Source organism: Platalea leucorodia (assembly GCF_965183815.1).
Source record: "Platalea leucorodia genome assembly, chromosome: 4".
NCBI classification, from domain to species: Eukaryota; Metazoa; Chordata; class Aves; order Pelecaniformes; family Threskiornithidae; genus Platalea; species Platalea leucorodia.
This window is the reverse complement of record NC_138826.1, coordinates 277,691-290,783: the sequence shown is the minus strand read 5'-3', so window position 1 is coordinate 290,783 and position 13,093 is coordinate 277,691. Positions and strand designations below refer to the sequence as shown.

Here is a 13,093-nt window from a genome sequence, read left to right as displayed (position 1 = left end):
TGTGTTCAGACTAGAAAATGCAAGGAGTTCTTGCCCAGTCTGAACAGAAATGCTATACGTGCGTCTGTGGTTTTGGTTTTCTATCTGTAAAACAGAAAGATGAAATTACTGCCCGAACCTTCCAGAAATATTGCAAGGGTAGAAATTTGTAAGAAATTCAGACATATAGCAGTACTTGAAACAGGGCAAACCTTATCTTTGCGGATGTTGATGTTGCTTCATGTACCAATCAGTTAAACCACATTAAGGGCAAATGTGGTGGTGGGTGAAATCATTGTCACGTTTGAGTCGTGTTATTGTAGCTACTGGACTTAATGCTGTGCATTTTTCATCTCAGGTACGTTTCTTGCTAGGGTGTGGGAAATACCTGAATTTTCCTTAGATTCACCACTTGTTTAAGTTGCTTTTGCTTGAGCCTAGGCAGACCAATCTATCTACAGCACAATTTTTTCTTTCTTTTAGGGAGATTGGCACTTCCTTTGTTGAAACGTCTAAGTCTGTCTACATCAAAGCTGAACAGCTTGGCTATCGGTCTGCGTCAGATTGCAGCATCCTCGCAGGACAGTGTTGGCCGTGTAATTCGTCGAACACGAATAGCAAAAGACCTGGATTTGGAGCAGGTGACGGTGCCTATCGGTGTCCTTCTCGTGATCTTTGAGTCCCGTCCTGACTGTCTTCCACAGGTATGTAAGGAGGGCAGGTCACACTGTTGGGAATTCTTTGATGACAAAAGACAGGATATTTCTGTTGGTGAGCAACTGGGAGGCTGCCAGAAGTCTTGTCTCAAAGGTCTCTTGCTTGGATTCTTCTAAAATTGGTTTTGTTGGCAACTCTATTTTTCCTGCAGAGATATTCTCAGGACTTGCTTCTGCAGCATTCAGTTATTCAGGCCTGGGTTTTTTGTTTGTTTGTTTTTTTAACCCCGACATGTAGAAGGAGTTATCTTACATTCAGATGGTGCAGTTCCTGCATGTGTCTTACAAATGTATGTTCAGTGCCGAACTCACAGCTTGGGAGGCTCCTTTATCTGTCCATGCTGCATACAGCTGAACTGCAGGCTGGGATTAAACAAGAGCTGTTTAATACAGATGGTAGTAATTAACTGTAACTGTTACAAATACGTGATAAAAAAAAAAAAACTTTAAAAAGGCTGAGCACAGAAAGCACAGAGGTTCTAGGCTTTGAGTGGTCTGTCCTGGTCTGTCCTCTGTATAATACTGCTTGTGTGCCAGAAGGGGAATGATAGCTTTTACTCAGTTCTAGTGAGATGCTGTGAGGAAGAGTGGTGTTCTAAGTTCCTAAGTACTGAAGTTGCTGGAAAGGCTGGTAAAAATCTTGAATAGCATACTGTAAGTGAATGTCATTTATCTTGTGCCAGGAATAAGGCAGCCATGTTAAAGGCAAATACCTTCATCTGCAGTGCTGTGTGGCAGTAGTGCCGTGAGTAAATGCTGTTATGATGCGTGAAAATACGGGGGCTGAACTAACATTGCAGAGGCAGCCTTGATCTTATTTTCTAACTCCCAACTACTTTACTGAGCAATTGTAGTAGATTTTAAAAAGAAAACAAAAAAACTTCATTATCAACACTATTTCCCACAATCACATTAGGTGTCTAGGAAGATTGAGGAGTTCTCTAACATATGAGCAGGTGTTTGAGGAGAAAGTGATAGATACAGGCACTTTAAAAGGAAGTGAGACTCAGCCAGTGGACAGCTTGGTACTTCGTGCCTGAATTTTGTGAGAGGTCCCCATTTCATTCTGAAAGGCAATATGCTCTAGGCAAAGTTCCCATGAAACAAAAAGGCATTAGTCTCCCTTGCCTACCATTATTAGGTCCTTGTTGCTAGCTCTGTTCTTCATCGATAACCATGTTATGTATGTTTCCTTGTTGAATTCTAGTCTGTCTTCCTGGACTTCAACCCTGGTCTCTTGCCTTGCGTAGCTGATGTCTCCCTCTTTCTCCGCCCCTTTATCTTATCTTAAAACTTACACCAGACTGACTCTTGCTGGCTTTTTTCCTAGCTTTGTTTTACAGACTTGGAATAGCTTCTCTTGGTAGTTGCCTTTCTTCCTGCCAGCCTGTCCTCCTGTCCTCATACTCATGTCACATTCTCTGATGCAACTTCGGAGGATCATCTTTGATACCTCTGCATTTGAATTGCATGGTTTCTGTCCCATGCTGTAGCTGATAGTAGGATGGTCCCTGAGTGCAGAGGAACAGTTCCCTCCTCTTAGTTTACTACTGCATCTCATGCTTGTTTGGGTAAGCAATTACAGGGGAAGTTTGACTTTGCCCTGGAAGAGAGCGTGCTTGATTTGCTCCCTGGAGCTAGCTTACACAGTTAGGTCAGTGCTCAGAGTTCAGTCTTGAGTTGCAGTAAAGGTGAAACAATTGCAGATTACCAGTTAAGATTTAATAAGCTTCTAATGAGCATATACAAATAGCACACTTGCCTCTAATACTTACAAGGCCAAATTGCAGACTGCTTCCTATAGGTTCCACCAAATCCAATTGTTGTTCTGAAGTATAGTCATGCTCTGCTATGCTTTGAAGGGACTGAACTGTTTTGAAACCCCTTATCTTCTGTTCTCCTATTAATCACAAAGCTTTTTATTTTTGTGTCTTAATTCTTGATTTTTTTTTTCTTTTCATTTGTTCAAATCAGTTCATAACCTTTATTTTAATATGATGCCTGCAGAGTGGAATTCTTTATTTAAATAAGCTTATTTGTTTAGCTTTCCCTTGTAATACTGACCTTTGGAGATGCAGATACTTACAAGATACTTTCAAAGTACAATCAGACTGCTTTTTAGTGTCTAGTTTTGTAAGTTAGAAAGACACACAGTATCTATATAAGGCAGGCTTCCTAGGCTATTATACTTTAGTGTATTTTTCTGAAGTATTTCTTATTTTTCAATATTCGTTTCAAATTGCTGACAGCAGGATGAGGTAGAATATCAAACATTGTGATTGGTGTTATCCATTTGATATTAGAAGGGGAGAGGAGGTGGTCTGAGGAGATGTATCTGATGGGCTTAACATTATTCTGTATGAATCAGCATCTGAAGTGTGTCACTAAGCTAACTGCTTGGTAGGTGTAAGCCTGGCTAATTCTGGCATCAACATCTCAACAGCATACAACTGATATACTAATGAGTGTGGGTTTGGTGATGGTGCATACGGATACGTATGCTCTTTCCCAGAAGATAGTAATACAGCAAAATAACTTCAAATGCTTAATTTGTTCATTCTGAAAGGTTCTGGAGAGGAGGTGATTTTGTTTTCTAAAGGAATGTATGCTATTTTTTTCAAATAGGTGGACAAATTGTGAGGCCATTGTGAATGGGATTGGGGTGAGGAAGACAAAAAGGGATACAAAAGTAAAATAAATCTAGAAAGAGAGCTTTATCATGTCAGACGTACTCCTAGGTAGAAAAGAACAAAAAACTGAAACAAACAATAAAAAAACCTACCACCACCCCTGTGTTGAAGAGGTTTTCAGTTTAGTGGGGAAAACATCAGTAAGAACTAGTGTCCAGAGATGGAACAAATTTGGTATATGTTTTCAACAGCAGAAGTAATTTTTTATCTAACTTCCAAAAAGCAGTGGCTTCTTTGGAGCATTTTTTTGAAATATAGTCATCTTGTGTTGCTGGACTCAAGTGGGTGAAATCTGGCACCTTAAACAGAAAAGCAACAATATCAGTCGGTTCCTTCTGGTTATAAACGTGTGTCGTGGTTTAGCTCCTGTCAGCAACCAAGCACCACACAGCTGCTTGCTCACCTCCCCCCACCCCGGTGGGATGGGGGAGAGAATCTGAAGAGCAAAAGTAAGAAAACTCATGGGCTGAGATAAGAACAGTTTAATAATTGAAATAAAATAAAAATAATAGTAATAATAAATTGTAATGAAAAGGAAAACGGGCGGGTGGGGGGGACACATGATCAAAACCCAGGAAAAACTAATGATGCAACCAACCGCTCACCACCCACCAACCAACACCCATCCAGTCCCCGAGCAGCGATTGCTGCCCCCCTGGCCAACTTCCCCCAGTTTATATATTGAGCATGATGCCATACAGTATGGAATAGCCCTTTGGGCCAGTTTGGATCAGCTGTCCTGGCTGTGCGCCCTCCCAGCTTCTTGTGCACCTGGCCGGGCATGGGAAGCTGAAAAGTCCTTGACCAGTGTAAGTGCTGCTTAGCAACAACTAAACCATCAGCATATTATCAACATTATTCTCATCCTAAATCCAAAACACAGCACTATACCAGCTACTAGGAAGAAAATTAACTCTGCCCCAGCCAAAACTAGGACAACAGGAAAGCAAAGTGATAGAGATGATGCTGGGCCTATTGTCTAGAAGGTTTTTTTTCCCCACACTATGGCAAGTGTTGTCTATAACTTCTGTTTTAGACAGCACAATGAAAATGTTCTTCCTGCTCATAGGAAGAGCTTATTAGCCACTTTATGCCAGAATGATTAGGGACGAGAGTTCTTGCACCTAAAATTGTTCTCCTTGGGGTCCTTGCCCACACAGCTACCCAGTTCATACCAGTGCCTACGTTGAGGGTTTCCTCTGGCTTATCCACTGCAGTGTCCCCCTGGCAATAGTACCCTGACAACTCAAGTTTGTTCCTGAAACACTAACACATTTCTTTTCTGGAGTTAAATGTGCTGTTACTTGTAATGATTTTTTGTTGCAATAAAATGAAAACTGTAGATTAACATTGAGTAAATCAACATGATTAAAAATCCTGTTCTTAATCTATTTTGTGGGTGTTATTCTGACAGAAGAGACAGATTACTTTTCTCTCTCTCTTTTTTTTTTTTTTTTTTTTTTTTTAAATAAATTATTTTCTGACAGGTGTCTGCTTTGGCCATAGCCAGTGGAAATGGCTTACTACTTAAAGGAGGGAAAGAGGCAGCACATAGCAATCAAATCCTTCATCATCTGACACAAGAAGCACTCTCCATTCATGGAGTCAAAGATGCGGTGCAACTAGTAAGTGCCTAGAATTAAACCAACAATTTCTCTGCTGTGGTATGTATAAAAAGTATGGGCAGAACGTGAGAGTTCAAACCGTAGACTGTTTGTATTGCAACTACCACAGGTGAACACAAGAGAGGAAGTAGAAGATCTCTGTCGTTTGGACAAGCTGATAGATCTAATCATTCCACGTGGTTCATCACAGCTAGTCAGGAATATCCAGAAAGCTGCTAAGGGAATCCCAGTGATGGGACACAGCGAAGGGATCTGTCACGTGTATGTGGACACGGATGCCAGCGTTGAGAAGGTCACACGAATAAGTAAGCTGGGAGAGGGTGTAGTTGAACTTCGTATTTGGAGTATGCAATATGGGTATGGTAACTGATAATTCATATGCTGTTCAAAATCTTTGTCGTAAATGTTATGTAACCAATTATCTACTCTTAAACCTCAGTCAGAGACTCAAAGTGTGAATATCCTGCTGCCTGTAATGCTCTGGAAACTCTCTTAATTCATCGAGACTTGCTGAGAACCCCGTTGTTTGATCAGATCATAGACATGTTGAGAGTAGAACAGGTTAGTCACTCATACTTGTGTTTTGTTTTGTGGGGTTTTTTTGGTTTTGGTTTTGTTTTTTTTCCCTAACACTTTAGAAGCATTTCGTCTGGCTGGTTTAGCCCTGTTTAGTTTTATGGGAGAACTGTCTCTGCTTCTCCACACAACCCCAAGTTTTTCCATATAAATGATCTGAAAACAGCTTCTTCAGGACAGCTACGTGCCATTATTGAGATACAAATACTTCCTTTTATATAGCAAAAATCATCTTCTGCCTTAGAAGAGCATATACACAACCCTTTGTCTACCCCCCTTAATTCTGTCTTAATTGATGTTAACCTCCCAGACGCAAAGCCTCTTCTTCTTGAATCTATTCATTTAGCTTCTTACCCAAGTGAATTCCATTTCTGTGTTTCTCCTTTCTGAATCTGCTTCATGCACATTTTTTTTTAAACCTTTCATCTTGCATGCCCTTTATCCCCACCCATTTTCCTTCCTGGTATGTAAAAGGAACAGGGAAAGGCCAGTATACTAATTAGTTGTCTTGACACAAGTAATGTTTTGTCAGTAAACGTAGCAGAGATGCATCAGGAGAGAAATATCCATGAAGTAGTGTGAATTGCACATAAATAAAGGATTTTCACACAGCAGGACGTACCTGGCAAATAGAGTGTACAGGCAGTGATTAATGCAGGTAAAATAGAGAGGCCATATGTTTTGATGATGTTGAAAGGGTCATAGTAAAAGAAGCTGATAGGTAATCAGGAGCAAGTCCTCACTTAATGGATTTTTTTTCATGCCTTGTTTGGTCGTTTCTTGGGAAGGGCAGAGGGAAGGGTAGATCTCTGGATTTTGAATGGGAGGAATGTCAGGACTAGTGCATTTCCACCACCACCCACCCAGCTCCTAATACAGTGGGGAGGATGTTACCTCCATCTAATCTGACTTGGCAACAAGAAACATGCAAATATTGGGCAGGATTATGCAATTAAAGTAATTTATAGTTGCACAAGAAAATGCCGTTTTACAGATACCTTCTTAAAAGCCTTCCAACTTCAAATTTTGCAGACTCATGCCTTATTTCCCATTTTTGTTTGTCTTGTCAAAATTTCCAGTGTTTTATATGCATGGGGATTTCTTGTCTGTATCAGTTCTAAATTATCTCTCATTGTTTAGGTGCCTCAGCTACTATGATTAAACTCAGAGGTTGATAATGCGTTAGAGCTTCTTTATAACAAATGAAAAATATCTGTGTGAGTTTTCTGGTTTTGGACCCAGTAACTCCTTTGTGTCTGAAACACATGCTTCAGAGAGGGCTGGTGTCAGTTTACAAAATAAAAGGGTAAAAGCCATTCAAGATCTTAAGTCTTTGGTAGGTGGAAACTTGGAAGCATTCCTGTAGTTATTCTCTGCACTGCAGTTACTTTCTTAAAACAAGGGCTGGCTGCAATATTTTAGCTGTTTCCCCAGTACTAGTGTTGTACTGTCCTCCTGCCTGATGACTTTCTAAGTGATGCGATTGCTTTAAATAATTTGAAACGAGTCCTGAACTAGGAACATGTCATGGGAGGTAGCCAGCCTAGCATGTCAGCTATTGTACCTTGTTGCTAGTTCACCAGTATGCTAAGTTTCCCGAAGTGCAGGCTTATTTTTCTTACACTGCATGCAGTGAACATTTGATTCACAAATGTTGTGGGTTAACCCCAGTCAGCAGCTAAGCGCCATCCAGCTGCTCACTCACTCCCCCCTGTCCCAAGCGGGATGGGGGGAGAGAATAAGAAGAGCAAAAGCAAGGAACCTTGTGGGTTGAAAGAAAGATAGTTTGATAAGTGAAGGAAAGAGGCAGAAGGGGGGGGGGGAGAAACAACAAAAAACCCAAACCCCAAAAACCCACTCAAGTGAGGCAAAGCTAATTACTCACCATCTGCTGCAAGTAGACCAATACCCAGCCAGTCTCTGAGCAATGCCTACCTTCTTCAAAACCCCCCTCCCCTCAGTTTGTATTGCTGCACATGACATTATATGGCATGGAATATCCCTTTGGTTAGTTCAGGTCATCTCTCCCGACTTCCTGCGCATTCCCAACCTTCTTGCTAGGGGGACAGAGTAGAGGGAAAAAGAGGAGGCCTTGACACTGCAAGCTCTGTTCAGCAACAGCCAAAACATTGGTGTGTTTTCAACACTGTTTTAGTCACAAGTCCAAAACATAGTACCATAGGGACTGCTATGAAGAAAATTAACTCTATCCCACACAGAGTACAAGAAGCCACATTTTCACCTGGAAGGCATTGGTATGGTCAGCAGCACAAAATGTTTCTGGTATTGCAGGTGAAGATTCACGCTGGCCCAAAGTTTGCATCGTACTTGACATTCAGCCCTTCAGAAGTGAAATCTCTCCGCACAGAATATGGGGACCTGGAGTGCTGCATTGAGGTGGTGGACAGTGTCCAAGAAGCTGTTGAACATATCCACAAGTATGGAAGTTCTCACACAGATGTTATCATCACAGAGAATGGTTAGTGATCAGTCTGCTTCCTTAAGCTACTGTTTTGGTTTGACTGCCAATTCTTGGTGTTAGTGTTACTACTTACACTGCAGTAGTTGTTCTTCTCTTGGGTCTGCAGTAAGCATCACCAGCTGGAGACCTATGAGCTAAATGTGCCTACAGTCCTGTTTAGCTCAGAGAAAACATGTCATTGTGTGGCCCTTATTCCAGGATGTTAAGGAATGTGCTTGAGCAATTGGCCGATGGCAAGTCAGCACATGTTCTTGCCAGGCAAATTGCTTTGTGTTCCTGTGTTGTGCACGCTTACTGCATCAGAGGGTTTTGCAGGAACATCATCTGAATCCTGGAGATGTCCTTAGGCCTCTGAAGGCTGATTAGATGAGCTTCTATAGTACCTCACTGGAGGGAATAGGGATTGTAGGGAGGATCAGACTTTATCCACTTTGTCTTCCCATGTCATTTTTATGTCTTGAAAACAAGGACCACAAATGTTTTCCCCCTACCTCTCCCAGTCCTTTACTTCCCACTTCTGCATCCCTAGTACAAAAACTGCATTTATCTCAATTCACAGTTTCTTGCCTCTTTGTTGTGAACTTGCGCTCCTTCTTGCAGCTCTGTGCTGCTCCCATCCCTAGCACCTGTCTTGCATGCAGTTTGAACACTGTGCCAGTTCAAAACCTAGCTAGAGCTGCACCCAGCCGAAGGTTGACTCTCGGACCAAGCCTGGAACTGCTGAGGATCAGCTGCAGTAACGTCATGTTGATCTGTGGCTGATCAGTGTGTGAGTCAAGCAGGCTTCTGTTTCTGTACCTCCTGCCGAGCTTCAACGAGTGTCAGTAAAAGGCATGCATTTGGTAATGTAACCCACTGCCACAGGACCTGGTGCACTAGTGATTTGCTAGGGAGTGTACTGGAAATACAGCTGATCTTTAATGTTCACCTTGTCACTAAGGGCGACTGACCTGCGCCTCACAGCCTTACAGAGAACAGAGTCCTCCAGGGGACTAAGACTTGCGTAACTCTGCTTGACCTTGCTCAGGTCTTGCATGTTCTGTGTTAAATTCGGTTAGTTAGCTGATGTCGTGTGGTATTTCTGCATTGTATTTCCCAAATATTACCTGCAATAGCCATTTAGTTTAGGATTTTTCATTGCCTGGAACAATCCCATGTTTGAGATTAATGGAGAGCTGACTCTGTAGTTTAACTGTCTCAGTTTGACTGCAAAATGTTGTTTGGGGCAGCTGTCCTTTCTCCCCAGTCATACAACTATCCCTGTTTGCAGGTTCTAGACTGGATGTGTTTAGAATTAGACATCTTTTTGCTTTCTTCTAATCTTTGCAAGCTTCTTGTAACATTTGCAGCTTATCTGCTTGATAAGCATACTGGGAAGAAGGTGTAAATGAACATGTATTAGCCCAGGCTGTTTAAACACTGTCTGATGAGATTGCATGTGAAAGTTGTATTGTTATATCTGTTCACTGTATTATGTTGTGTTTATTGGCGCGCGTGATCATTCCGTATGTACTGGATTTTATTTTTCTCTCTGCCTCTTTCCCAGAGAAAACGGCAGAGTTCTTCCTGCAGCATGTGGACAGCGCTTGTGTTTTCTGGAATGCCAGTACCCGATTCTCTGATGGCTATAGATTTGGACTTGGTAAGAGAGAAAATACTGCAGGGATGTGGCTGCAGGGTTTGCTGTTGTGTGAAAAGTGTGGCAGTCTGAATCCTGGAAGATAGGATTAGTCTCTGATCTTACTGTCTAATATAAGGTTTTCAGGAAAGGTACCGTAGGAAAAGTTGAAGCCTAGACATTTAAACCACGCGGAACAGCAGACGGTTTAATATCCCTTTCCTGCCAGAACTAGGTAATACTGCTATACAGACTATGTAGATTAATTTTGGATCCTTTGAAGCTCTGTTCAATCAGAATAAAGTATGTTGCATGATAGAACAATGCAACACAGGATCTGAAATTGATGAACAGATTTTCTTTTGTTTGTCTTTCTAATGATGCTGTAAAGAATGCCATGCTTCATTCCTGGGCAGACTGAGCTGCTGTCCAGTGTGCCAGCCTTGCAGTGTTGAGGAATGAAAGGCAGGAACCACACTGATTATCAGTTGCTTAAATAAACAGCTGCACCTACTGTGAATTGCAGAAGACAAGGGAAACATTCTTTCCTGAGGCAGAAACTCAGAAATCTCCATAGCAGGCTATTGCTGTGTCAGCTGGAACGTTCAGTGTTCCATGTGATTAAAAAATTCTAGTTAGGGTCTTGCAATATCTCCTCAATATGATAAAAAAGGACATAAGATCACAATCTTGACTAATTTAGCTTTTTTTTTTTTTCTTTAAGGATTAAACCCGCAGGAAAAAAGTCTAAGATCCATGTAAGAGATAACCCTCTCTCTTGCATCTTTCTCTCTAAAAGTAATTGTAGCAGCCAGAAGTATAAACATTACAATTTATAATGTAATAGTTAAGCTCCTCTAACTTTTAAATCGGAACAGGTAAACTTAACTGCTGGCATTCAGAGAGGAGCAGAGAAAGGCGGGTCACTGAAAGGCAGGCAGCTGTTTTTACATAAAGGCAGAAAACTGCTTAGTATGAAGTGAACATCTTCTGAGGATTAACTACCTTATCGTCTGTTTCCTACAGGCGCTGAAGTGGGAATTAGTACTTCTCGTATCCATGCACGTGGACCTGTGGGAATTGAAGGACTCTTAACTACGAAGTGGTTGCTGAGGGGGGACAATCATGTTGTTTCTGACTTCTCAGAGCATGGGAGCATGAAGTATCTTCATGAGAGCCTCCCTCTCCCTCAGAGAAATACCAACTAAGAACATCGGGGCGGGGGGGAAAGCGCGGGGGTATAAATATTTCCTGAAGATGTTCAGGCCTCAGGGCACTCTCTGGGGCGGGAGTTTGGTTTTCATCTTCAGGAACATTGTTCTCGGTCACTGTGCAGTACAATGAATACAAAATGATCCCATCAGTGAGATTTTTTTTTTTTTCCCCTGCCTCTGTTTCTTTAGTTATCTGCAAACTGATCTCACTTTTCCCAGAGACAGACTTCTTCAACACATACAAGTAACATAAGGAAAGATTTAAATGCTGCGTTCTTTTTTTATCTCAGTGCTCCCTATAGCAAATACACTTGGTGGTGGAGCATATTTTTTTTTTATAAGTCTTTGTTTTATTCAAGTATCTGTTCTGGAGAAAAAACTTGGTAGGTTTTTATTTTTCTTCAGTCTTATGAGCATGGCAGCTCTTGAAAGCGGGAAGGCTTTACAGTTACTGTCTTTGTATTTGATCACTCTCGTGATAAAACGTTCCAAATGCATAGTAAGCTTTTGACTAAGAAACTTTTTATATCGAATTTCTTTGTATTGTTGACTATTGTAGATAAGTAAAACAACTGTCTACTACGTGAATTTTGTTACTTATTTCTACCAAAGGTTTCTTTTTCTTTGGTTTTATATAAAACTTAACTTTCCACAACCCTTCCTCCAAGACCAAGACGATTTCGACGCTGGCTCTGAAGAAACGCTTCCCTTGGTGCCCGCAGCGAGCGGGCCCAGGCCTGCGCCCCACGGCGCCGTGCGGGGTGCGGCACCCTTCCCGCAGCCAGATGCGGCTGGGGGCTCCCCGCCGCCACAGCAGAAAAACACCCCAAAAGCCCCGATTCTGCGTCTGCAGCGGGGGGTGGGGAACCGCAATTTGGAGGGGGAACAACACAGTTGGGGCTACCAGGAAAGCCAAATCCGCCTGGATTTCTGCAGCCGGAAAGCAAGCACCCCCCGGGTTTGTGGGTGCTGAAATATCGCTTGGGCTTTTTGTTTTTCAGGTGTCTTGTTGCAAGCGTCTCGTGGTGCTCGCTAGGTACCCCCCGGCCCAGGTTGGCCTGCCACTCGTGAAGCGTCCCGAGGGTAAGGGGCCGGCCCCGTGCCTGGAGGCTCCCGGCTCTGTCTCCGGCGGGTGCCCCGCGGGTGCGGCAGCGAGGGCTGCGTGGTGGGGCGAGTCCCGGGCCAAGAGGGAGCGGGGAGGTTCGTTGCCCCGGGGAGCCCGTCCCAGCGCGGGAACGGAGGGGGAGCACGGCAGAGCAGAGCCTGAGCGAGAGGTGCGGCACCGTCCCCCGGCAGGCTCCCCCCGCGGCGTGGGGCAGCCGCCGGCTTGCGGGCCGGGGGCCGGGGGGGGCTGCAGCCGTTTGGGGGGGCTGCCCCCATTTTATTTTTCTGGCGGAGCTCCCCTTTTCGGGGGGGGCGCCTACATATGTAAATGGCATTATTAAAGTAGCTGTTTTCCTTGTTCTGTGCCTTTTTTGGGGGGGTGATTAAAAAGTGTGGAGGGGCCTGGGGGGTGATGATGTCATTTGGGGCCCCCAACGTCACGGGGGGCGGGGGCGTGATGATGAAACAGAGGAGCAGGTGAGTGGGGGATGAAGGTGTCACGGGGAGGTTTCCCCCCAGAGAAGGGGGGTCACAGCCCCAAAATGCCTGAAAACTCGTGTGTGTGTGTGATTAACCATGTGAAGAACTGGAAATACGGGTGCGAGGCATTGCAGTAGAGAAAAATCTCTCGCCTTTATATATATATATTGAAAAATAATATTCGTTTTTATGTGTGTATATATATATATATGTAAAAGGATTTCAAAATACGAACCTGTACCTGCTATGTTATAGAAATTATTAAAAAATCTCAATGGAGATCGATAGGGTTTTAAAATAAAAAAGAACTTGTCTCTATGTTAAGAAATAAAGGAGTTTAAAATGCAAAAAGAGATGATGTAGGTGAAGGAATTTAAACCAGAAGTCAGTCTGGATAGGTAGAGGTACCTACGCTTACCCTGTGTCACCGAGTAAGCCTAAGTAGGTATCCCGTGTAATCGAAGTAAAGGTTCTATGGAAGTGTAAACAGATAACTAAGTCTAAATAGACAGAATTGTAAGTAGATACCAAAGTCTAAAGAGAGAAGTCGAAGATATCAAAGTGTCAAAATATCCAAGTCTAAAGAGCCAGCTCGTCTAAGTAGACGTT

General features: G+C 42.9%; 1 protein-coding gene across 15 annotated transcripts in view; it reads left to right on the top strand.

Moving 5' to 3' along the window:
* The window catches only part of ALDH18A1 (aldehyde dehydrogenase 18 family member A1), a 39,769-nt gene extending 28,361 nt beyond the window's left edge, over positions 1–11,408 (top strand). For 13 of the 15 annotated variants that reach the window (XM_082310536.1, XM_082310544.1, XM_082310542.1 and 10 more), the window contains 7 exons: positions 463–683; positions 4,873–5,010; positions 5,120–5,315; positions 5,450–5,571; positions 7,879–8,065; positions 9,615–9,710; positions 10,713–11,408. In XM_082310536.1, coding sequence (XP_082166662.1) covers positions 463–683; positions 4,873–5,010; positions 5,120–5,315; positions 5,450–5,571; positions 7,879–8,065; positions 9,615–9,710; positions 10,713–10,894 — 1,142 coding nt within the window. In that variant the 3' untranslated portion in view covers positions 10,895–11,408. Of the gene's footprint in view, positions 1–462; positions 684–4,872; positions 5,011–5,119; positions 5,316–5,449; positions 5,572–7,878; positions 8,066–8,668; positions 9,711–10,712 lie in introns of those variants that run through there. The other 2 variants (XR_014228049.1, XR_014228050.1) reach the window with 2 other exon arrangements.
* The last annotated feature ends 1,685 nt before the right edge of the window (positions 11,409–13,093 follow it).